The sequence below is a fragment of the Protomyctophum bolini genome (genome assembly GCF_963924005.1).
Source record: "Protomyctophum bolini genome assembly, chromosome: 5".
Taxonomy (NCBI): domain Eukaryota; kingdom Metazoa; phylum Chordata; class Actinopteri; order Myctophiformes; family Myctophidae; genus Protomyctophum; species Protomyctophum bolini.
The window spans coordinates 24,591,640-24,619,078 of record NC_137866.1 but is presented as its reverse complement, the minus strand read 5'-3'; the positions used below and the strand labels follow the sequence as shown (position 1 = coordinate 24,619,078).

Genomic DNA, 27,439 nt, shown 5'->3' with positions numbered 1-27,439 from the left:
ACCTATAACTGCACCGATCTGTATAAAACTTTCTATGCACACTCCCTAGAGGCCAAGGAAAAACGCCTGGCCTACATTTTTCAATTTTGCCCTTTAGAGCACCACCAGGAGGCCTACTTTTGTGAAACATATATAATTTTTCTTTGTGATCCTGTCATAATAAATCCTCTACAACACACTACAATCCTAGCTACTGTAAGTCTTTGTCTATTGGCTATTAACTGCTACTTCATAGATCACTCAATACCAAACAATGCACACCCACAACAAACGTTCCTGACCTGGTGGAGACCTGTGCATTTTTTCTAGTTTTGTTTCTGAATACATGCTGGCCTGTTGTGATCATGTTGAGCGGTCGGTCAAACACTGACATGAAAGCTGACACCATAACCTCTTGGCTTGTGTCCAAATACCAAACACTACAAGTCTCTGTCTGAGCAAACATGACCCTGAACAAGACAGGAATGGACAAATCTCACGTCACGAAACGGAAGATTGTGTGTGTGTGTGTGTGTGTGTGTTTGATATATAAATAAAAGTAGTCCCATATCTCATGGAACTTCCCTTTGACGTTGTTCCTCCTGGCAATTGAGTATTCAAAGGATGCAGTTTCAGTCATAAGTTGGGTCCAGTATGTGATCTCTGGCGTAGCAGAGCTCTTCCAATATCAACCTAGCTGCAGTAATAAGACCTGCAGTCACCAATGCATGTTGTGCCTTGGTGACCCCCTGTGGCAGCACCGTGCGATCTCCCAAGAGATATAACCTTGGGCATTCTGGTAGTATTAGCTCCATCCAGTCTCCAAGTTTCCCCAGTACCTCTTTCCAGAAAGGCAAAACCACAGGACATTCCCAAAAGGCATGTATAATCGTTACCATGTTGAAAGATTTAAGTTATTTTTTAAAGTTATTGAATTATGCAAGTATTTATTAGTCATATCTACCCTAGTGTAGAGCTTTTGTTTACGAAGCCTAAAAAAAGCCAGACAAAGTGCAGAAAGCCAAATCTGTACCTCTCCCACCCTACCCCCGTCATTCTAAGGAGGATTCCAGACAGCATAATTTTTCTGTAAAAAAAGGATTAAAAAAATAAACAAAGCAAGCTAGTAATTAAACAACGTTTTTTTTAAGTGTTGATGAATGATTTCGAACCTGATTGGCCAACATTGGCTTCCAAAGTTTGCAGGATTGGCTCGTTTTGAACAAAATGCCTCAAATCATGAATGCAGAGTGCAATTTGAGGGAAATTTTGCACCCACATTATAGTAGGCAGAGGAGTAAATCTCACCCTTCACATTGGCCTGTTATAGCCCCTGTGTCAATAATCTAATGTGATCCTGGGCTCTACACACCCTCTGCCAACCTAGTCCCCATTTATGGGGGACATGGGGAGAGCAACGGACTTGAACTGAGCTTCCTTCATGCCTGAGTGTCCAAGTTTGCTCCTGACAGGGGGGAGTTTTCCTGGTTGGACGTACTGTAGCACGTGGAAGGGACACGTTATTCCAACCAGTTCCTTTCCCCTCCATCAGGCCAGTGCAAGGCAGTTTAGAGACCAGGATTACTGCATGTTTTTGTGAGGGTACCTACAGTATACCCTAGGACACGGGGAGAACATGCAAACTCCACACAGAAAGGCCCTTTCGCCAACAAATCATGACTTTGAATGTCGAATTGCCATCAAAGGCGTAAGAAGAAATGGTACCCTTTTCATATTGGCCTATTATAGCGGCACCAAGAGGCCACGATAACCTACCTGGCCTAGTGGAGATGTGCTCAGAGGAGCACCTTTTCTAGTTTTTGTTATGATTCCCTGCTGAAAAACCCCCCCACAATGATAGTGTACGGTATTTGGAACCATATAATTCAACATATCTCATAGGGTCCCTTTGCCACTTGCTGGCAGCGGGAGCCTTGTACTCTGTCTCTCTGCTAATAAATGACCATCTGAGGAAACATCAAGCTGCTGTCTGCTGTCTCAACTTTCTCTCCGTTTCAGTCTCTGTACACAGTAAGGACTTGGGGGTGTCCAATATTTGCCACAAATTAGTAAAATATTGGACAAAATAGGCCTACTGTACATGCAGATGAATGGATTCACCTCCAGATCTTCATCTCTAAGGGCTCGGCCCGGGTTGAGCCTTCCGTCGAGCTCCTCCTATGATGATTTCCTATTTTGACTATATAGTTGTGTATATTCGCACGTCTCTAAATGTTTTGATTAATTGAAAATGGTGGGCCCTATTGTAAACAAGTGTAAAGATGTATGGTGTCGTCCACTCACAGTTAACAGTTTTTGTATTGAGTTGTACTTGAAATTTACTGTAATTATGCAAACTTTTAATAAATAAATCATTAAATCAATCAATCAATCAATCAATCAAAATCGACTATCGAGAAAGAAAGAAAGATTAATTCAGGGTATAAAACCCCCCCGCTCTGAGCCATGGATGAATTCTGACTGCAATGAAAGCCAGAGACAAAAAATACTCTGAACTTCCTAAATGCAAGTCCAAGTTAGCCAAGCGCTTCGACAGTGATCTCCAATCCCAACTGGGCATCCTAAAACCCCAGCTAAACAAGCTAAGAAACATTGTAACTGCCATGACCAAATCCGCAAACTGTATCAATGATAAAACAGAGGAAAACAAAAACAATCCTCGGGAGCTCTGGAAGCTACTAAACAAGTAACAACCAAGGCTGTTGTCAGAAACTAAAAACCAGGTTTACAAACATAAACATCAAATCAAACGACACCCTCATCACTGACAAGCTTGACGTAGCCAGAGCCATTCTACTGTACTATATCTAAGGCTCTGGACATAGCCAACTACTTAAACATCTTCTTTACAAACATTGCAACAACGCTGTTAACAAACTGCCCTCCAACTCTGGGCGCTTTGGTGTAGAGCACATCAAAGCCTTCTACAAAAACCTATAGGTGTTTGTAAAGATGATTTTAAACTATCAAAACGGAGGAGGTAGGCCTACTTAAAAAACTGAGTGCCCTTCAACCCCACAAGGCCATGACAATATTCCCTCTAAATTTCTCAGACTCGGACATCTCTATAGCTCCAATCATCACCCACATAATAAACCTCTCCATCAAACATGGACAGGTCCCCCAAGATTTCAAACTGGCCAAAGTAACCCCCCTGCACAAGAAAGGGAGCAAATTAGACTCCAGCTACAACCGCTCTAGTTCTATTCTATGAACAGGTTGAAAAGTATCTTGCCACAAAAAAATTAATATACGAATTTCAATCCGGCTTCAGAACATCCCACTCCACTGACACAATGCCTCCTCTATTTGAGTGACTACATCAAACACAAGGTGGCATACATGACATCAGCTTGTGACTACAACGTGTTCCTGTTCGCACTCGCAGATGACTTCGTGGTTAGAGTGGGTGACAAAATTATCACACGAAAAGAAGAAATTACCTACCTAGGTTCCATCCTGGAGGCAAATCTTTCCGGTGATAAAATGGCCACCAAAGTAATAAAAAAAAAGTCAACCAAAGAACAAGATTCCTATACAGGATCGTACAAGGTTTCTTCGACTATGCATGCACCTCCTGGTACCACAGCAGCAACTCTAAGGCCCTTAAAACAAGGCTCCAGACTTCCCAAAACAAACTGGTCAGGCTACTACTTGGCCTCACTCCCAGAATCCACCTCACCCCTGCCCACTTTGACAGGCCGGAATGGCTTAGGGTTGACGACAGAGTACAGCATCTTGCAATGGGTCTGGTCCACAAGATTCGATACACCACCAAGATACCCATGTACCTGTCTAAATACTTCCTTAATGTCAACGAAGTCCACACCCACAACACCAGAGGGAGTTAAACAAACCATGTGCAACCCAGATTCGGCACAAACAAGAGACTAAATTCATTTCGCTCCTATGCCACCAAAATGTGGAACGCCCTACCAACAGTCATGTGAATCCCTTGACTCCTTCAAAACCGCTCTCAAAGGGCACCTACGGATGGCTGCAATTCGAAACCCACCGCCCCCCCACCTTTTCCCCTCACTGTATATGTATCCTTTCCCTTTTTGCTTCCTAAATGATGAATTCCTGTTCTGTTCTTTAACTACATAGAAGTGTCTATTTGTATGTCTCTAAATGTTTTGATGAATTGAACAATGTGGACCCTGTTGTAAACAAGTGTAATGCTTAATTGGGTCGTCCACTCACAGTTAACAGTCTCTGTATTGAGTTTGTGCTTAAAATGTACTGTAATTCTACAAACTGTTAATAAATATTTCAATCAATCAATCAAAACTCAAGGCTGGGTGCTATTGCACACTATTATGATTCATTCCTGATTTGTGAAAAGCAGGAAAGGTTGCACCTTCCTTCCTTCCTCCCTTTCCCTTTCTATGTACTTTCTGGCAGGCAGCGTCTAGACCATAGATAGAGTAATTAAAAAGGAATGATTAATACAAATATAAAATAAATAAATAAATAGAATAAATAAGTAATAAAATGTCTAGAAGACCATGGGGGAGCTGGCCCCTTGACATGGCGTCTTGGCTTCCGGGTTCCTCCCAAGCAAAGCCCTCATTCGTTAAAACCATAACGCACTGACGTCAGAGCTGCCCTTGGGCTGAACGTCCGCCGTCCGCATTCAATAGTCAACATGGCACGGCTGGATGTCATTGTGGACAAGTTTGTTGCACTTTGGAGATTAACGTCTGTCCGACAAAACTTTCCTTGGATATTTTTGCTCCTTTCAATCGTGGGATCAATTTTAAAAGAGTTAGAAGTCGTCCCAAAGACATATTTCAGCAGCAGCAAAAATCTCATTAATGTGTAAGTAAAGAATGCTGACATGTTAGCTTTAGCTAGCTGGCAATGCTGGCATAACGTTATGGTGCTGTAGCGGTTGTATGTACCTTGTACGTTTATATGAGACAATACCTGGCACCTGGCTGCAAGATTTCAGAACTGAATTGTAAAGACTTTGTAAATAATGGGTCAAAGATGATAGAATATTCCATACATTGGCCAATGGCCATGCACTCATGCACTGCACTCCACTCGTCTCGGATCAGAGTCATAGCTCCCTTTTATTGAAAGTCTGGCAGATTTTACCATAATATCTAGTCGGGATTCACAAGGACTACATGAGATGAGGGAATGGAATGCAGCCATAAACACAATTCAAACTTGTATAATTTGATAGAGGCCGCGGCGTCAGCCATTCAAGAGCTGAATTCGCATACTGCCACTGTGCCACATTTGTTCTTGGTAAATTAATGTTAAATGAAATGAATGTATATAGTGCCTTTATCCAAGCGCCTTTGAATGTCAATTGCATTTATCCATTCACATACACATTCATTCACACAGGAGCAATGGCTGAGGAAACCATACAAGGCTTCACTGGCTTGTAGGCATTTTATTACAAATTTTATTGGTAATGTTATTTATCTTCTCTTAGGTACTTTGTGAAGGTGTCCTGGGGATGGACCATATTACTACTGACTCCATTCCTCCTCCTCTCCAACTCTTCCATCAACCGGAATGTGTTCTTTCTATTTCGGCGGTTGTTTTCTCTCGTGGTAGCCACAGTCATTTGGTATGTATGCACTGAGACTTTCTTCTACATCGAGGATGTCACTGGTTCATGTTATGAAACTGAATCTATGGACATCCTCAATGACGAATTCAATCAATCAAAAGCCATCTGCAGGAGGGCTGGCCTCCACTGGCAAGGCTATGACATTTCGGGACACTCCTTCATCCTCACCTACTCCGCCCTCTTCATCTGGGAAGAGATTGCTCCCATGGCCTACCTGAACACAGCTACTTTGTCTACGTTGCCAAGAGTTGTTCTGTGCGTGCTGTATGTATCCCTGAATGGAATTGTGATGATCTGGACATGGATGTTCGCGTGTACCTCGGTTTACTTTCACGACCCGTCTCACAAGTTGCTAGGAACATTGTGTGGAATCCTGGGGTGGTATGTGACATATCGGGTGTGGTATCTAAAGCCATTGTCTCCTGGAGTCCCTCCTCACCGTCAGCCAAAAGAGCATAAGCAACACACCTAACGCATGCTCATTCTCATTCAATATCGATGCCAAGTAGTCAAACTAAACCGAAAATGATAACACATATTATTAAAGTTGGATATTTCCATCTCACTGGGTCTGGGTCCAAGTTGACCATGCTATTTAGAGTTCTTCCTGCCTCACAGAAAGGTGACAGGGGGATTGGTTTGCAGTCGTTGGCAGTTGGCAGTCGTCACAGTTGGCGCAGCTGCTGTTCCCAAAATGAATTCTCTGTAATCTGAGATAAAACGCTGACATCTAGCTTTGACCTCTCACCTATCAGCCGCCCTGGTGCTTATGCATCATTTGTTTAATTCTTTGTTGCCTGTTTTATTTATGTAAATTGGTGTGAGTAGGAAGTAGGAACACTTACAGAATGTTTTAATTCTAGAGTTGTTTAGCGCCACCGACTACTTTTATTAATGTTACCGCCAATAGAACAAGTGCATGTCCGTTTAAATAACTGTAGTAGACCAATATTTCATACAGATTTAATGTTTACCTCCATCTAGGTTTTTAAGGAACCATCTGTTTTGTTTGATTTGGTATGATTTTGTTCCATTCATTAGATTTTTTATGTGTAATATTCACTGTGCAATATAGCCAACAACAACAACAACAACAACAACAGTGAAGTAGTCTATTATTTGTTTGTTCATATTTTATGAATGTGATGTTACGGTATATTCTTACTGTATTTTCAGTACTACATGCTTTGTGGTCACAAGATAATAAGCTGCTTGGTAAAGATGATTACGTTAAAGTGCCATTACCATGTTATAGACCAATTCTCTCTAGTAGGCCACACTTTACAGATTGACAGTGTGCGCGCATGGCTTTCTTTTGGGTGCAAGATAATCATAACATTAAAACAGTTTTCATGGACAATATTTGTAATCTTTTGGATTTGTAAAACTTGACACTGAGAGGATCAGTTTGACACAAACTGTAAAAACCGTGTTTTTTAACAGTGTAAAACTCTGTGGGCTCCATGAAAGAAAAAACTCTGAAAAATCAATTTTCACAATTTATTTGTCATTGATGGCAACTGAATAAATTAAGGCTTATGAACAAATATCATAAAAAGCACCATAAATAAATGTATAAATATAGAAAATTAAAAGTAAAAAATAAAAAAATACTATCGTGAAATATAATGGTCACAAATAACAACTAGGATTTCCCAACTTGAACTCTTTGTGTGATCCAAGGATTATAGGCCCAGTCTTCAGGGATAATGATTGCGTCAGCATTAGCAGTGGAGGAGTCGTAAACCAAAGGTGCTTGTGGTAATCAGAGAATAATCAATGACAGGCTGGTCATGGTCGTGTGATACCTAATTTGTGCTCCGTCGTGTGACAAAACATCAGCTCTACAAGCTCAAACATTGTCTTGTAGATCTACGTTTCGGTGTCCGACATTGTCGTACGGCAAAGCATAAATCCAGGTTTAATCTCTCAATTATTTCTTGAGCTTTTTCTTGCAACTCGGGTCATTGACAAAATACACCAGTAAGACGCGCAAACGCGGGAAGCGAACGCAGCTGAGACCCTGCAGATCATGTCTGTCTGTCTGTGTGTCTGTCCCGCTGTTACTGTATATGTGGACCTGGCCCCTTTTGTGCCCATATATGGAGCTGAGTGATTTGTTTGTGATTGATGCAACACACTCCATATTTGGACGTATTGATGCAACACACTCCATATTTGGACGTATAGCGGGACAGACAGACACACAGACATGATCTGCTAGGTCTCATAGTAAGTGCTCACTGCGTTCGCAATGAACGTTTGTCAATCCAAAACGCAAACCGAAGGGAAATTACTTTGTACAATGCTGACATACACTCGGAATAGACCCGTCGTTAAATCATGAGAAATTGTTCATAGTATACAGTACCAGTAAGACGCGCAAACGCGGGAAGCGAACGCAGCTCGTACATATTTGGATTTTGGACGTATAGCTGCTTTGGGGACTCCTTATATGGTTATGGCTGAGTCATGGTGACGTAATCACTCAGCTCCATATATGGGCACAAAAGCGGGACAGACAGACACACAGACATGATCTATGGTTATGGCTGAGTCATGGTGACGTAATCACTCAGCTCCATATATGGGCACAAAAGCGGGACAGACAGACACACAGACAGACAGACATGATCTGCTAGGTCTCATAGTAAGTGCTCACTGCGTTCGCAAAAATCCTTCTCAGTGTACAAATGGAATCAAAGTTATGAAGCCATTTGGTTCCATTTGTACACTATTAAATTAACAGTGGATTTGACTGTGTACATTTTGCCTAGACATAATCTTTACAATTGACCTTTTTGCCATTTACATCACTGCTAATATCATGCGAGATTTTGAATACAATCCCTTCCCTCTAAAATAACTTTCTTTAGACTCTGCAATGTATAAAAGATTGAGCCCAAATAATTAAACTCATGGTTATATAGCAAGTGCTCTCCCCATCATAATGTAACAAACATAACCACCACTTTCTTTTCTTTCTTTTTTATAGGTGTTATAAGAGTTTTGTAAATGAGAAATACGTTTGCCAGAGTCAGATATTTCCTTGCAGACACTGTTATTAAAGGAGCGCTGATCATCATCTTTGGTTAAAACACGATAGCATTTAGTCACGCAGCGTTTTATTAACCACATTAACCCTTCCTTATTTTTAGCAATTATAATAAAAATGAAAATCCAAGCCTAAATAAACAAAAAACTTCTACAGTACAGATCTACAACCTCCAAACAGTATAGGCTATAGGGTCATGAAGTTAATTAGCACCTGCAGTTTCTGTGGCAAAAGAAAACTTGGCACATCCTGACTTAAATATTGGCCTCCTGGGACTGTTTGTCTTGTTCATCGCCCAAGGCCTAATTTCAGTTGAACGATAATCTCCTTTAAAGATATAAACCCTGTTCATGTTCCACGGTGATGCATATCGAACCATAAGTGTTGTGATCTAGTGGTGCAGACTGCAGACATAAAAAGAATCACTGTGCTGTAGGTCCATCAATGTTGAATGGCTTGGGTCACAGTTCCCATTAAGAGGTTTAGTCTATGTACTGTACATTATACAGTAAGAATGTCTGTACAACCAGTCACAAAACCAGAGACATCATGAACAACATCTTTGTACAAGTTTGTTCAAGTTCACACTCCAGATTTTGCCATGTACTCCCAATAACGCAAGTTCACACTCAACTCACTTTTCAAGTTCACACTCCAGATTTTGCCATGTACTCCCAATGACACTTAACATAACGTTATGAACTGAAACCTAAGTGGTACTGGAGTGGAACCATAAGTAACATTGTGCAACGTTAACCCCAAATTTGACCCAAAATATCAGGATGGCTCAACAGAACAAAATTAATGACGATTTGTGACTGAGCTGACAACATCTTTGCTTGGGCAAAGGCAAGTTAGCCTCTTCATATTCCGCCCTGCTTTAAGATGAGTCAGCCCGTCTACACCTTCCCCACTCATTATCCAAGTTTGAAACCATTTGAATGCCGTCATTCAACGATGAGGAGGACATGAGAGAGTCTGACATTACAGTTCCCAATGTGCTGTGCTGAGAGTGTCGTGATGCTTGCGCTGGAAAAATCATCAGCCTACGTAAAATAACGTGCTTGGACACGCTTTGATGGCATCCCAGCACAGACAGAACGCCATTGGTAAGAGTTATGTCAGATTTTCCACTTGTCCAACTTACAATATAGCCATTAGATCCATGTTAAATACTTGTGAAGTTCCCCTAATAATTCAGTTTAGTTCAATAAATTCAACAAAATGTGCAATTATGAATATCTATCAGTAAAACAATCTAGCATCTGTCAGGAGGATTAAAGGGCAGTAAGAAGCCAGTGATGTCTTGCTTGATATTGGTGAGGGATAAAGCTTCACCATGTAAGGTTTTTTTTAATAAATAAAATGCTATTTTTACCAATCTGTATGGTAGATTATGAAAATACAATATAACTGTCTATACCAACTGCAGTGGTTGTATTTGGTCTCCCTTTTATTCTATTCAGAAAAGTAGATCCTGTGGTCTGGTATGACCTTTAGTGGTTGACAATTGGTACTGCCTGAAAATTCTATTTCTTCCCCTCAGCAAGCAAGCAGGCTAATGGTAAAATATTATTTTCTTGCGTAGGGGATTCAAATCCCAGAAAGGACATGAAATTTACGTAGTGCTGGTTGAATTAATCCCAATATATATTCATAATAGTAATAAATATAATAATTATTAGTATTAGTATTATACTGTAATTATTATTTAACAAATTAATAATGTGACATGATGCGTCACATTATTAGTTGAAAATCAGTTATTCCCCGTAAGCAATGCCAGGTATGACTATGAATTAGGCGTTACTCTACCCGGCCCGGACAATCTACAAAACACAATAAGTGCTTCAGAGTTCATGCTTATAAACTTGCGCTGTGTTATTAAACGTTTATTCAAGAAGAAACCTTGAAATGAAATTAAATCTGTCCTTGGTGGTTATGCAGAGACCTCCAAAAGCACTGGTGTGTCCACCAATGCAAAAGTTGGAATGTTACGTTACCGCCACAAGATGTCACTCAAAACAGCAACACCCAAATTCCTGGTTACCTACTCTACAGACATTGAGAGCCACTGGTCTATGCAGATGCGCAATATGGGGAATGTTTACCTCCATCATTCATCTCATCTGGCAGTTTCTGGTAGCACAGCAATTATCATAAATAATTTGTCATTTAAATCTCCTGAAGTTTCACAGAGAAAACCCCAGGCCAATAAAGGAGTGAAGAGCAGTAAGGTGAACGCCAATGCTATGAATAATGGTTATAAATTCAGTGGTTGAGTGACATGCTGTGGACTGGTAAGTGGTGGTAACCCCTGTAGATGATGCTTTAACCTCATTCCATTATGCCCAATTGTCTATTTCTCTTGTACTTGTAAAGAATATTTGGTTGAAATTCTCATTATGGCTTGACCATGCCTCCAACGAAATGAAAATGAGTGTGCAGGACTAAAGTCGTGAGACCTGAACATTACCACAAATAAAAGCTACTGTAGATGAAGGCATTGATTACCAGAAAAATGTGCTGTCAAGAATTCCTTGTTATGGAATGTTCTTAATATTCTTTGTTCACCCAGGATAACAGTAATAGTGTTCTCTATATAGATTCATATGTTTCCTGCAGTCATAAAACAGTACAGAAAAGTTGAAACATCACACACATATACACAGACATTAAACACAACAAGGGGGCATTCACCACTATATGTATTTCTTTTTTAAAAACCAATAGGCAAAGTAACCCATTCCTCCGAGGGAGCCCATGAGAAAAGAGGCCCCGAAGAAAGATGGTGGCTTCTTTTTTACCATCCGAAATGCGTTGGGTAGAACTGCCGACAGGAGGGTAGTGTGGATGTCGCCCAAGACCTTTCGGAAGGCGTAGCGTTTTTGCACACGCACAAAAAAGGACTGGATGTTGGGTCGGCTGCCGTCCTCCCAATATTTCTTAGAAAGTCCCAAGAACATGAGCCTGTGCAACAAGGCTCCCAGACAGACATCAGCTAGTGTAAATTCAGGTCCACATAGCCACAACTCACACTTTTGACCTGGCAAAAGAAAAGATCTTACTGTAATAGGTAGTCAATTTGAAATGATATGAAAATTAAACTAATTGATTTATATTTGTTTAAAAAAATCTATAATTTATTAAATTTAATAAAATAATTAAATTAAAGTACAAAAAAATGTCCAATGTTGTAAAAATGCATTGCACTCCCAAGTATTGGCAGGTGGTACATCAGTTATTTGCAATTATTCAGTTATTCAATTAATCAAAAAGAAATAAATCAATAGTTGCAGTCCTAATGCAAATGCATTCTTAATAGTGTCTTAATAAATGGGAGTAATATTATACCTTGATACTCAAGTTTCCTCTTTTCTAGCTCGGCTTCCACCTGATCTAGAACCATGGTTAGCTCTCCCAGAATCTTCTTCAGGTGGTTCACATTGTCATGGTCTATGATTTTTGCCTGTTAACACAATAGAACATGTGCATCTCAAGTCCAAATGCAACATTCTGTACAATTATTGTTGCTGACGGACAGAAACCTGTGCAGTATGTCCAAAACCATTACTATTAAAAAAAATAACCTGTGTTCCAATGGATCCAATGTAATTATTAGTGTATTTAGTTACAACCTCTTGTTAATACTTTTGATTGGTTAAATATTTCAACCCGCCGTCACTATTTTTGGCATGTCATATACAGTAGGTGAAAAGTAAAGTGCAGCTGCAGACACACTGCTGACACAAGAACAACGCAGCAAGTCAACATAGTCCATCAAATATTGGAATAAAAAAAATCAATAACACGGAAGAACAAGCTGCAGTGTTTTATTGCCATAGCAAGGTGTGGCAATAGAGAGGATGGAACTGACAGACTTGGAATCACATATTGCTAGGGTAGGTTCCTGTCCAAGCAGCATAAAAAAAAAAACTGGTAAAATTGCTAGGCTGTTAACAGCATTATATCCTAATGTCATGACTCATATCTGTGCATCTGCAGTCATAGCCACATGCACTGTATGTACACTGGACTGTATGACATAGTGTATTAAACATTTAAGCTCTAATCCTTTAGGAAAATACTAGCTCATAACGTGTCGCCTTACGGTGTGTTGTGAGCTTAGCGTCTATTTTTTAAAACAAACACTAAATGTCGAAAGAAATCTGAATGTATTAAATGTTTTGACAGTGACAAAGTAGGGACACCGGGGTTAATAATAATAATAATGAATTGCAATTTATAGCGCTTTTCCAAGTGCTCAATGCGCTTTACAACTGTTCATTCATTCATGCATTAGGAGGTGAAGCGGCGAACAGTCGACGCCAGCGTCCTCACTTCCCACATTCACACACCAATGGTGGCAAGCTACAGTAGCACCGATTGACTCATTGGAGGCAATGTAGGGTTCAGTGTCTTGCCCAAGGACACTTCGACATGTGGACAGGAGGAGGAGCCGGGAATCGAACCGCCGACCCAGGGATCATTGGACGACCTGCTCTACCTCCTGAGCCACAGCCGCCCATAATGCATAATGGCTTATGCATTATGTCCATGTTCATTTACATTACAAACGCAAACACCCTTATTTCTGTGCCCGGATAATCACACGCTGCAACAATGTGCTGCAAGGAAACCCTTATCAATGCATCACTATCTGTTCCTTGTCCTATACTGAATGTCAACAACTACTACTATCAAAAGCTCATTTAATGGATTACCACCATGCATCAGCGCACATGGATCTCTATCTTCAGTCTAATGAATAGAAGCTGCATTCAGGGCAGAGTGATGCGGCACAGTCATACGCAAAACATGCATGATGTTCATATGTTTTCAGCATGGCGCTAACTAAATTACTGCCAGTGCACACACAAGTGCAACACTTAAGGAAAACAGGAATGACTCGTTTGGATCATTGAAATGACAGCGATGCCATGAGGCATAGACAATGTAGACCGCACTTGGCTTGCGTCAGATTCATAACCTTGCCTACTGTATTAACAACTACTCTATAACAACAGAGTTAGGTTGGACTTGTTTTCTCTCTTTTGTTTGAGGATTCAAACATCGGTCTAGACACGATAATAACTAATCTACGAGCTGGACACCACCACAATGGTCTGGTCTCTAATTAACGCCAGAGACATTCCTGCACCTTTTTAATGTGGAACTCTGTCACCATCATCGGGAACAAAGATATTTGTATTTGGAGGCCAATATGATCAGGGGACAGGGCTGGACTGGGACAAAAATTCGGCCCGGGCATTTTCGCGTGAATTTGGCCCAGACCGGCCCACCACAACCAGCGTGCAGATAGCAGACAGAAACTCTACCGCCCGATCCGTCGCGGCACACACAAACAAACAAGCCCTAATACCACCACTTTTACAGAACAACATAAGCCTAAAGCCTAAATGATACAAACCAACAGACAACTACACAACCCTGTAGAGGGTTTATTTGTCACTCACTGATACAGGTACAGTGAAATTATCATGATGGCACTGTCAGAATGGCAGCACGCCCGGACCTTTCCAGGTGGCCTGCCGCCTATTGGCCTGTCTGCCTTTTTTTTTCTTTTTATCATGGAGGCCCCCTACGGTCGCGGCCCACCGGGAAAATGCCCGGTATGCCCTGTGGCCAGTCCAGCCCTGTCAGGGGGACTACAACAACATCAGTGTGTTTGACCAGAGACCGACTGCTGGCTGAGCAGATTCCGCACGGCTTCTTCCAGAAGGGCGCAGCCGCACAGGTGTCATTCAACTATGCCTACTGTACAATGTACTGTTACTGTACTGTTACATACTTCTTGAGGACAACTTCAACCGGAGGTTCAATAATCTTGAACTTTGAACTGCACTTGTTCTAGCATCAGCATTTATACAGTAACACACACGTGTCTGTTGTGTGAATGAACCCACCATGAGTTTCTTCTGCTTGGAGAGGTAAGGTTCTGTCAGCTGGGGCTCCTCATGGTCCAGCTTCAGTAGCTCTGATGCAGCATTAGCCAGGTGTCCTGAGTGGACAGGTGTACACACACACACACGCACGCATGCGCACGCACACAGGCACACACAAACGCACACCACACAGTACATTTGTCAATGTCAATACATAATTACAAATACAAATCACACCCGTGTGAAGTGAGGGGCACTCTTATCATCATACATCATCTCATTCTGGCAAATCACAATTTGTGTGCTCACTTTTCCGTGCATGTAGGTAGGTATTCAGTTTGCCAACTGGCAGTGCTCATAGTCTGCACACACAGACATGTGCCTCTTTAGACAGCTAAGCCATGCCATCAAAACATTATTGTCTCTAATTACACATAAACATCACTGGTTCACCACTTCTATTAAGCCATCAGGTTGATTTAATAGTTATCACACATACTAACTGAGGGTTGCTTGTATAATTGATTCTACTGCAGAACTTAAGGCTAATCCTCTCCCTTTGCCTTGATTTATAGGTTTACACAGAATTGATCGCCAAGACAGCAATGTGCTGTGTTTAGGCCAGGGATTCTTATATTGCATACTGTGTATGTTAACCACTTTAACCGGAACCCTGGCGAAAATAAAATAAAAGTAGGAACATTTAGGAAAAATATAAAAGATAGAAGTCCTGCAAAGTCATTGCGCCTTTTTGTTGGTAGGTGTGGTGTTTTATAACTGTTATCAAACACCACACCTACCATCAGTTCCCAGGACTTCCAGCTAACTTGCAGCACCAAACCAAGCTAATTGTCCAGCTTGGAGAATATCGTGGGGCAGATCTCCACACTGGCCTTGGAATGCCTTGGGATGGATGGATGGATGGACGGATGGATGGATTGGCTTTAATGGCTTCACTTACTACGTATTTCTTCAGTGGCGTACTTTGGGATCATGGAGTCAGTGGTCAGCTCTGGATGGAGGATACAGCCATGCGTGTAAGCGTCCATGGGCAGGCCATCTAGGAGCTGACGGTACTGCTGCACACGCTCATGGAGGACTGAGCCTTCATCAGGAATCAGCTGGGCCACCGTTTCTGAAGGCGAGATCATGTACATCATGATATATATAGCACAAACAATATACACTTATAGCACTTTTAATTTAATCATTGGTTATTGTACAACACCCTTAAAAAATTAATTCAATTTTCACCTTGAGTATCTTGTGGTCTACAGATCTTGTCTTTGATGTTGATGAGCTAAAATCGACATGGATGTCTGCATGCTTATGTTCTTCATTAGTTTGCATCGTTTTTAGACACTGCAGTGACTGCATGTTAGTTCTGGTCTGTAAGCAACGCCAAAGAAGGCCTTGCAAAGTGGTTAAATTGTAACACACGCCATGTCATATAACATTATATGGAATATTATTTACACATTTGACATATTGGCCAATATTATGTTCAGTCAGCTGTCTTTCAATTACAGAGTGTATTCTAGATCGGTTTAGGGTTGTATAAAATTGTACAACTCAATCAATCAAATGTCTTTTTTGTGTAATCAATGTATATTTTCCCATTGAACTGACTCAAACACCCAGACTTACACCCGGTAATATTTAATAATTCCCTAATTATGTTTGATACATTTTCTTATCACATCCATGGTATGAAAACAATGTTAAAGAGTTGCTTCAATGAAATATAATTGATTTAAGCTGCAAACGATGTTTAATGGCATTTTCTTTTCTTTTCTTTATACATTTTTTACATTTATGGCGCATGCCGTTACAATTAATTCCATATGCCCAGTGTGGAACAGAGTCCACTTTCGGTTTAATAACTCCCGACCCGTTTCATCAATGGAAAAACTTGAAGTGGTTTATGATAGCAGACATGTGTAGGTCCTTTGCCTGAAAATATTACATATGTAGATAAAAGGATCTCTGTGTAAATGAGTGAAACTTGCAAAATGTTACAACCATGGCGGCTCTCCCCTACCATTTTATATATCACCTAGCACACAGATTTTATAACACAAAGCCCACACCTTGACACCAACTAAATCTATTATAATGTAATGTTAGTGGATTATTATAATAGTATAGATCATTATAAGACGCCTGAGACCAGTAAGACGGATTTTGAGTGACAAAAATTCCCCATGTATGGAGATTTTGAGTGTCAAAAAAATATAAGATTTCATAGACCATAGGTGATTTTAGGCTCTTCCAACAGGGGGGGGGGGGGGTATTCAAGCCTACAATTTCTGTGTACACATCTGTGAGAACTCAATGGCTATAAGTTATAGAATATAAACAACTAACTGTGCAAGTACACCTTTTTCTAGACACTATTATTTACTCATTTTGGAGCATACTATAGCATGTGAGTCATCAATCAATCATGTAATGTAAAACTGTTCATTACAAAACATGAATGAAATGAAAAGTATAAATGAGAATGAAGTTACAATTGACCAAAAATATATATTTAACCTTTTTTGGGGGGCGGGGCACCAGGGGGGGAACGTGCCCCTGCCTATGACTGCGACCTTCGGTCGCAATAATAAACTATACTTATATATCCATTGAATTCAAGTTCATTGTACAATAGATGTATATTCATCATCATGCATATATTCACTGGTGGTGATTGATTGATTGTATATTTGTTTGTTGACAGAATATACACAAAATACTACACAGCTATAGTATTTTTAGTCTAACTTCCCAGTTCCCAGGAACATCACAACTTTATAGATCACCCATGGTTTCTAAGCAACCCACGTTAATGCCAAGCAAGCATAACAAACAAAAAAACAACAAAATATGACGCAATGAGTACATTATGACGTACATTTTCCCTTCGTTGTCAATGGCGTTTACAAAACAAACATTGAACTAAAGACAAACATACTAAAAAATAACATGTCAGCCATGATATTGGCAAACAGCATGGTAACTACAGTATAGAGCCGTCCTCAACCGCAGTCGTTCCCAAACTTCCATAAGAGAAGATTTCTACAGCTCTAGCAGTGATTCTCAACCCATTTAATTTCAAGGACCCCCAGTTTGACATGCATTAGTCTACGGACCCCCATTTAATGATATTTCTATCTCTTGGACTCCCAATTTATATTGTAAAATCAATGTTATTTTAACTCTGAGAGACCCATAATGGTCCATTTGGTTCCTAACTATCTCTAATTGAGCTAGGTACCCCTGGACCCCACTTTGGGAACCACTGCTCTACCACCACCGTTGTGGTCACATTTCACATAAGGATGACATCTCATTCTCAACAAAGCACTGAGAATACTTAGTTGAATGTCCCCGGCCAATACACTCGACACTATAAGCATCAAGTATTACAATAGTGTGGTATACAAAACCAAATTAGTTGAGTAGTATAATTAGTATTTAACAAGTGAAAAAAAAAGAAAGGTTTTTTGCAAATTTTATGCACATTTAGTATTTTATCAGGGTTAAAGGTCAAAGGTCATAGGTTAAAAGTCCAGAGAGTCCAGAGAGTTTTAATTTGTGTGAATTTCAACCTCTGTGGGGGGGTATTTATATGCAAATATCATGACAACATCATGATGAACATCAATGAACATCAATGATGACGTTTAGGTGAAAAGAAAAAATAATTATATATATATATATATATATATATATATATATATGTTGTATTATTGCAACGCTGGGTGTTACAGGGTTCAAACTTAAAACAGAGCAAGGTCGCAGCAAGGCAAGTCATACACACGGCCCATGGGGACACTGACGAAAGAACGGAGGTTCCATTCCATCCCCATGGGTGGCTGCATGTCCTAGCTGTTCTGTTCACAGTACAGGTTTGTGGAGGGTGGAGCTGCACCTGGCAGAGATCCAGGACTCTGAATAATCAATCCCAGGGCCAGAGCTAGACCGACCTGCAGGGCATGGCAGGTGCAGTCTGCTGCAGCACAGGGGTGTGAATATTTTGAGCATCTTAGGGCCATACTACATTATGGACCGACTGTCGTGTCGTGAAGGCATGCAGTTCTCCTTCAGGCTGAACATGGTCCAGGTGGGATGTATATAATGCCTCCCGCAGTCTGGGTTTAAGTGCTGACAGAAAAGTAAATAAATAAAACAAGACCAAATTCAACGCAGCCAATGTTTCAAAGTATGCATTACAATTGAGAGCTTTAATAGAACTCTCAGAGCCAACTGCTGGGGATTTGGACACAGAGCAGTGGCATATCCAGGAATTACGTTTTGGGCAGGCAAGATGTGTTATTTGTCGTCTCCCCCTGCGCAATCGTAGCACTAAAGGTTTTCAAAGAGATATACCTGCAAGACGAGTAGGATACAAAGGCTGAAAGGCATGCGTTGACATTCCAATGGGTGATTCCATTAATAGTTCTCAGGTCTTGTTTTTGTCCTCTTTTTTTCTCCTCATTGTATGGATTTTGGCCCACGCCAGAAATGGATTTGGACAGGCGCCTGCCCTCGCCTTATATTGTAGATACATGTACGCCTCTGACAGAGGAAATGCATTTCAGCTGATCTCGTCTCGCTGATTAGCAGCTTGAAATCGATTTAGTTTAAACTCTACCTATCACGGAACATTTAACAGGAATAATTGTTTTCTATGTGGCTAATTTGGAATACAACTACACCAGTACAGTAAATAATGCTATTTTAACCGCATCAAACAGTTAAATGAATAAGTTTGAATCGCGAACCATCATCAGCTGCTTTCCTTCTTATAGGAGTTAACGATTAAAACCGGGAAGCATTGGTGTCATGTTATACTTTGGCTATTCAAAAATAGCAGATATACAAGCTCATCGCGTGTCTCTTTATGCCGCGCTAGGATCTTGTAGATCTGCTATTTTTGAAAAATCTTGAAAAGTTGTGCAAAATATTATTTTAATGATATATATTTTTTTTATCCAGTGTAGTCCTGCTGTCCAGTCATTGGTCGGGGGGGTAGGACCAAGGGATTTGGGATTTGTTTATAAACATTTTGGTATTTGTTTATAAACATTTGGGATTTGTTTATAAACATTTGTGATTTATTTATAAACATTTTGGGATTTGTTTATAAACATTTTGGGATTTGTTTATAAACATTTGGGATTTGTTTATAAACATTTGGGATTTGTTTACAAACATTTGGGATTTGTTTATAAACATTTGGGATTTGTAAGTCTCATGGGGGGGGTAGGACCACTACCAGTTTACCTGTAGTAAGTCTCATGGTCGGGGGGTAGGACCAAGGGATTTGGGATTTGTTTATAAACATTTTGGTATTTGTTTATAAACATTTGTGATTTGTTTATAAACATTTGTGATTTGTTTATAAACATTTGTGATTTGTTTATAAACATTTTGGGCTCTGTATAATATGTTGCCTAGGGCCTCAAAAGGCCTAGAACCGGCACTGCCAGTCCTATACCAACCTCACTGGTTGATCTCCTTGTCACTGGAGAGCATGGACAAGAAGACGAAGAAGACTGACGAGTTCTATGAACATGACGGATATCTCCTATGGTACCACTACCAACATCAATGATAAGTAAGTAAGTAAGTAGCCTTGCCGAGTCATGAGGCCCCTTAGGGCAGGAGCCTATGTCCTGTTTCTGTAGCGTGAGGCAGCTTGATGTACAAGTACACCCCCTGGACATGACGCTAGTATGTCGCAGGGACTGAGCCCCAATCCAACCCTTGATGCTGAGTGTCAAGCAGGGAGGCATTGGGCCCCATTTTTACAGTCTTTGGTATGACACTGGGTAAAAAAGAAAAGGGTTTCAAAATACAGGAAAAAAGAGGAAAACCACTGCTATACAGCTAGATACCTTATTTGTATGCAATATTGGTATTAGTACTAGTAAAAATGTGATTATATTATATTTATTATATATATATATATATATATATATATATTATATATTATATAATGGTGGCACTGATTACCACACCATGCCATGGGCATGTGGGTCACTTAGTTTCACTGAGATCCTTGACCCTCAAAACATAGGTCTAGACACCTTATTTGTTCATTTAAGTGCAATATTGGCTGAGATAGTGAAAATCTATTTTTTTGATAATGGCGGCACTAATTTGCATAAGAAATGTAGCTGGGATACTTTGCCATCTTTTTACATAGCTGATTCAAGTAATAATGTGAAGTCAGTTCAATCTCATGCAGTTATTCATTCATTTATTCCAAATGTATAGCTGTATACCCTCATACTGACTGAATATAGATTTCTACCAATTTGAGGTAGAATTTTGGCTACAAAAAGAGTAATTTTCAAGATAGAAAGTTAATCTTGGGGTCAAATTAAAGGTTAGGGAAATGGGAAGTTTTCTATATACAAGTGAATCAGTGATATTCACCATAATGTGCTGGAAAATTACCATCTTTGTTGTTATTTGTTAAGCGAACAGTATATTGTTTCGTGTTTCTGGGGATGATGTCGGTCATATTTAAAAATACAATGGTTGCAAGCCCCAAACCCTATTCTGCTACTTACCCCTATGTGTCAGGATACTCCATGCCAAAGTTGAGACTACCATGTTGATTTATGTAATTTTAGTGAATTAATGTATGCCTTTACACAATTTCACCAGAGCCATATACCAAGTCAGTGGTTCCCTGAAGCATCAACCCTTCCTGCTGTGGATGAGTGAGCACAAAGGGTCTCTTTACTGTGACAAGGACATACTCAACATCCCTCAGGCATTTATTGGATTCATACTCCTAGGATATTGCATAATGGAATGTACACTGCCTCTGCAACTGATGCAATCTGGAGTGTTAATGATCTCTGATATCAGAGTTAAATTAACAAGATTTTGCTGTGTAATGTAGGCTACTGTATGCTTCCAAACTCTTGGCGAGCACATACGTAGCATAAATCTCTACTGTGGCTTATTTTTGAGTGGTGCAACCACTCCTACAACCAGCAATGTCCCTGCGTATGCGTGTGTATCTGAGCACGAGTATATGACTTATTAGTACCAATAGGGGGCACCAGAAACAGAGAGAGGGATAGTGCTGCTCTGTTGCCTGGGGGGGGGGGGGGGGGGGGGGGGATTGGTTTTGCATAACCAGAACTTAACCTGCAGCTACTCCAACATAACAAAAACAGAATGTTATTGTACCTCCCACAAAGTTTGCCTCTAGGTATTCGATGATCTGGTTGTAGTCGCTGACGATGGTGTCTCCGTGGATGACGACGGGCACCTCCTCGCCCAGGTTCAGCCTCATGAACCAAGGCTCTTTGTGCTCCTGCAGAGGCAAGCTCACGTCCCTCTCGTCGCAGATTAGACCTTTCTCGTTAATAACTAGACGGACCTAGAAATTAAATAGTGAATGCACGCAGAATTAGCTGACTACACAAGCCACAGATTCAAGATTGCTTTATTTGTCATTCTTTCCAACTGCAGCAGCAGAAAAAAACGAAATTACGATGTGCTGAGTGCACGGGCCGCAGCAACATGGGTCACGCCGCCACAAACTTCTCTTTACATCAGAGAGAAAGAAAAAGAAGCAAGATAGGTGTGGGGGGGGGGGGGGGGAGCAGAGTACGGGTGAGGGGTATTGACAGAGAGGGAGGGGGGGACGGGACAGAGACATCATATCACATTACAATTATAATTGTATCGTGTAGGCACAGAATGTACTTGGGTGGGGGGCAGGGTGGGTTCTGTCTGGGCAACAATTAAAAAAACACTACTCTCACGCCACCCCTCAGGTTTTAGTACTCCCTATAAGCTAAAGAAGTTTACACTACGCCTGCAGACGTATTGCTGATGGGGCAGGTAAGATGAGACAGTAAATACAATGATATGAACTGTATGCCTATACCACACCCACTGGGGTTAGAAGTAATTTAAACCTCAGAACTACAATAAAAGGTTTTAAGTGCAAATGATTAACTTCCCTTTTCATGGTGTAGCTCTGCTGGAGGCTATAGCTGTCTAGAGCAGGGTTGGTCTGTGGTGCTGGAACAACCAGCGCCAACATATTATATTGTTAATTTGGTGACATGTGATCAATCTTTATAATATTGAACAGAGCTGACGGACCTTTCATCTAGGAGACAGAGTAAAGCGATATGTTCTCAATATCGGAGATACAGAATAGGGAGTAGCCAGACGAACAGAGATCTCTGTCTACCGGTATATGTCTGGTAACATCTAAATAAAATGAATGGGCTGAATCTGAGTTGAAACAATTCAGAAATTTAAAAATAAATAACAGTATTGCAGAACCAAAGAAAGCAAAGACTTTAGTGTGGTCCTTCACAAAAACAGTTTGGTCAGTCAACATCCGTTACTAGCAGGACAAGCTAATGTCCATAGAGAGTTAGCCTATTCATGGGTCAAAGAATAACCACTTTAATCTTGATATCACTATTTGTGGGCAGGTTTCTAAAAATAAAACTAAAGTAAGAGGCAGGGAGTGTACAGTTACAGTCGCCACAGGCCTCTGGTTTGGACAACTTGGAGGATGTGTAAAGCTTAACAAAATGCCACAAATGCATGTATTTTTAAGTAACATTGAAGGAGAAGCTGTTGAAATCTACAGTGAGCCTAGATAGAAATGAATATACTGAAAATCTAAATGTTTCTATGAAAACGCATAGTCATGGCCTTAAAAACAAAATCAGTTTCTTACTTAATGAGTTTAGTCATTGCCTTGTAATATTGCCAATATTACCTCAGCTGTTTAGACATTTGCCCATAGGACTACACACAGAAAATGCAACACAGTGATATAATACTACAGCATAGTATAATGTTCATTATCAAGAACAGCAACATATAGCATTGACTATATACACTGTAGTATTGGAGTACCGACGCACACAGTGCTCTATGCCGATATGAAACGGCAAAAGGTTACAAGCTATGTTGAACATATAATTCTGTAATATGCAGCCCTCAAGAATGCCAGTACTGTAATTTTCAGGCATCAAATTGCCATCCTTCTCTATAACCATAACACCTCTGTTGTGCTTGCTATACTTCAGTCACGACTCACGTGCTATCAGACATGTTTTTTTCTCCAGACCACAGTTTGCTGAACAACGCTTCTGTGAGAGCCGATACCATATCTCGGATATCACTACGATGTGCTTTGCTATCAGGATCAACGATACCTTACACTTTTGTTTTGTTCTGTATGTAGGTTGTTGTTTATTTTACATGCACAAGTCAATGTGCTTCGTATGTCACCAAACATATTAGGCCTAAAATGTAACTGACATAAAAGTAGCATTTTAACCCATTCTGACCTGAGATCAGATTCTAAAAATGTTTATTTTATTCGATTTTTCAAAAATAGCAGACCGACAAGCTCGTAGCGCGCTATGTGTGGCGTGCTATGAGCTTGTAGATCTATTTTTCAATAGCTAAAGCATAACATGATGCTAACACCAAAAGGGGTTCCCGTCCAAAATGGGTTAATTCCACCTACAAATAATGCTGAAAGCAGTTGCATTATATGAGTCACATATTTGATATAGATCCTAGTGGAATGGTCAAGCTATTATGTTAAGAAGTCCACATGCATTAGCTTGCATATCAAACAATGTAGCTAAGAAACATTTATAAATATAATATAAATGCAATGCAGCTTTTCTTCTTTTTCTACGATATATTTTGGGCTATTCTGCCTTTATTGATAATACACAGTAGAGAGAGGAGTTGGGGATGGGGAGTGACACGCAAAGGTCTGGGCTCGGGAATCAAACCCACAACTCGCTGAATGTAATGCAGCTTTGATGCTAATCTTTGACAGCATCTCTTAAGAAAGAACCAATGCTCTGATAATTCATAGCATTTATGTTCAAAACGGCCTCAAGCTGTCACGGTTTGCAGGAAAGACTGAACCCAATTGCAGAGACAAAAGCAGAACAGGTTTCAAATTAACTTATTTATTAAGCCAAATAAGTTTACAAACAAAAAGTAGGGAATGCAAGAAGTAAAGTCCAAAATCCAAAAATGCAATACTTCAAGAAGCAATAATGCAAAACTCAGTAAGTACAAAAACTTAAAGCTATACAAATCACAAATACCTTTTAGAAGCCCAAAATAACACACAAGGAGTCCAAGGCAGACAACACAGGAACAAGGATGTATGTACTGACAGTTTGTTTGTGAAATGAGTCCAGTCTTATAGGGAGCAGGGTGATTGCAGAAGTGTTCTCAGGTGTGGAATGGGCATGGCACTGTTGGACTGAAGAGGGGGTGGAAACAGGTGTGTGACAAGGACTGAGAGAGGGAATGGAGAGTGGGAGTGGCTGATGAGAGTGGGACATGGACCGGTCTGTAGAGCGACAGACCATGACACAAGCTATAGTAAATATAAATCAAACTACTTTAGATTGGAGCCAGCGTCTTGACTGAGAGCCTTGTCTTTGCAACTTTGCTGAGTGACAATGGCTCCAATAAGCCTCAGAGGCAACAGCATGTTTAACAGGCAGGATAAACCTTTAGCCCTGGACCACACGACTGTGCATCTGTAAGGTTGTGGACAGTATAGTATAGTATCACATAATCACATGCAGGTTTTCCATAACATTGACTTATCTGCTTCACTCAACTGTGCGTAAAATAGTGAATGACATAGGCTAATGCTGTGCAAGACTGTAAAATATATCTATGTCATTTTATTAGTATTCAGTGTCCTTTCTGAAGGTAACATTGTGTTGCTCTAATATATGTCCACAATGCCTCCATATATGGAAATATACATTCTTTACCACGGTAAAGAATGGTTATGGTTTTTGAACTTCTATTCCTTCAACACAATGTACCAGACACTCCACTCAGGTTTACTTTACTGTTCCTTTGGTTAGTATTGAATTTGGTAAATATGCCTTTTCCTTTAAAGCCCCTACAGACTGGAATACTTTACCAAATAACATTACCGGTAGATCCATCTCAACATTCCCAGTTTTCAAAAGTGCACTATCTCCCTAATTCAAAGTTGTATGTTCTTGCTTTCGGTAAATATGCCATTATATCATCACCATGTTTATTCCTTTATTTCATTATTTTATTTTGTATTTTTGAATTTTCATAATGTGCTACAGTATATTATTGGATTCAATGCCGTAATGAGGTTGTAAGGTTTTCAAGGTTTGGAATGTTTAGTGTTTTGTCCTGTCCATGTTAGGTGTATGTACGGTCATTTGTTTTGTTTTACTGTTTACATGTACAATAATGTTGTGACATGTATCTGTGTTGGGAGCCCCTTGAAAACGAGATGGTACATCTCAAGGGGTCTTTTCCTAATAAAGAAACTTGAATCATCATATGGTTATATTCACTTAAAGTAAGGGGAGAAAGCCAGCTCCATTTGGTTTGGTTTGCACAGAGATACTTCATTTTAATCAATTATTTAGACACTGTCATGTGTCAGAGTCAGACCACATAAGGTGTAACCATCATTCACATGCTATACAGAGACAAAATAGACCCTGCACGTCAATAAAAAGGTTACTGTTTATGAGATGAATGAATCATCCACTCATACATGAGCTAGTGCATAAGATATTGATCATGAATTCAGGCTATATGTCGAGGAATTGTGCCCCTGCATGCTGCAGAGGTTTCCTAATATCTAAAAGGAAAGATCTGTCAGGATAACATTCAAATGCCATGTTGCATAGACCATGTGTTAATAATAACCATGCACAAAACATGCTTTGGTCACAGCGCACGCGCACGCACGCACACGCAGGTGACACACACACACACACACACACACACACACACACACACTTCCGTGCTATAGAATGTATAGCCTATATGTCACGAAGGAGATGTACTGTAACACCTCCATCTTCGTGCTGTATAGTGTATATTAGCCGTATATAGCCGATACCTTTTGGGAGGTGAAGGACTGCGTCCAGTGGTACAACACGAGCCTGTCTTTTGAGAAAGGTAATTTGGGCTCTGCTGCCATCGTCGGTTCTTCGCCTTCCTCCCCGTCTGTGATTTTGCCGTCTTCATCGAAGGCTGAGATAGGCCACCAGCTACAGTTGGTGGGGGTAACATTGTTGGAAGACGCCATGACAGAGCGTTTTGTGCGTGTGAGAGAGGACCAGGGAGGGGAGCGAGAGAGAGGGATGGAGAGGGAGGGGACAGAAGGGGGAGGGGAGAGAGAGAGAGAGAGAGAGAGAGAGAGAGAGAGAGAGAGAGAGAGAGAGAGAGCAAAGGATTTCAGCACCACGAACCGCGAGCATGCATCTCAACTCAACGCAGCATCATCCGTTTGGGACAGCTCCAGTGCTGAAAGGAGTTCCATAGAGATATCTGTGGCTTGCCTTTGCACACTAGCATAAGCATATTGAAGGACAAATAATGAAGGATTTAAAAAAAAATAACCAGTGGCTCGATGTGCAGTGTTGCATGCTGGTATAATTAAATCCACGTGAAACCTATTAATATACACATGATAAGCGCACAAACATGCGCCGTGGTGGATGCTATATATGCTCAATGAGGGAGGGACACAATTAAGTGCATGTTTTTTCTGTAAGGTCAACCTGCTCCTTATCGTGACAGTATACAGGTCTAATGCTCCAAGGTTTTCTGACTTATAATTTGAACAGATGCAGGCTGCAAAAAGCATGATGTATACCATCAGTAGGCTAATAAGAAAAGTATTAAGGATAAGACATAAGAGCCGAGAGATTATTTTTGCTAAATCTGAGTGCGGTTGAATGAATAAACTGATTTCAAATTCGAAGGAAAATTACTAAACTAACTGACAAATTAGGCCTATGTTACATATTGTTACGGTGAAAATGTTGAAATGTTTTAGTCAGAAAA

At 40.4% G+C, this 27,439-nt stretch overlaps 2 protein-coding genes across 5 annotated transcripts; one reads left to right on the top strand and one right to left on the bottom strand.

Annotated features, from left to right (window-relative positions):
- The first annotated feature begins 4,640 nt into the window (after positions 1-4,640).
- fitm2 (fat storage inducing transmembrane protein 2) lies at positions 4,641-6,953 on the top strand. The gene is made up of 2 exons (XM_080763376.1): positions 4,641-4,821; positions 5,453-6,953. Exons 1-2 carry the CDS (start codon positions 4,649-4,651, stop codon positions 6,063-6,065), a joined length of 786 nt encoding a protein of 261 aa, XP_080619502.1. The 5' UTR covers positions 4,641-4,648; the 3' UTR covers positions 6,066-6,953.
- Positions 6,954-11,350: 4,397 nt separating this feature from the next.
- Positions 11,351-26,678, bottom strand: gdap1l1 (ganglioside induced differentiation associated protein 1-like 1; the record flags this gene model as incomplete). Of its 4 annotated transcripts, none has more annotated exons than XM_080763826.1 (6): positions 11,351-11,694; positions 12,003-12,117; positions 14,576-14,670; positions 15,516-15,705; positions 21,723-21,947; positions 26,490-26,678. In XM_080763826.1, the coding sequence occupies 6 exons, from the start codon at positions 26,676-26,678 to the stop codon at positions 11,351-11,353; spliced, it is 1,158 nt and encodes a 385-aa protein (XP_080619952.1). The 4 variants fall into 4 exon arrangements, with proteins under 4 accessions (XP_080619952.1, XP_080619953.1, XP_080619954.1 ...); XM_080763827.1 differs by having other exon boundaries at positions 15,516-15,689; positions 21,755-21,947; XM_080763828.1 differs by lacking the exon at positions 15,516-15,705 and having other exon boundaries at positions 21,755-21,947.
- Positions 26,679-27,439: the final 761 nt, after the last annotated feature.

Coding starts and splice junctions, on each gene's coding strand:
- fitm2 (XM_080763376.1), top strand. CDS start 4,649: ATGGCACGGCTGGATGTCATTGTGGACAAGTTTGTTGCACTTTGGAGA. Junction 4,822..5,452: donor AGCAAAAATCTCATTAATGT/GTAAGTAAAGAA, acceptor ATCTTCTCTTAG/GTACTTTGTGAAGGTGTCCT.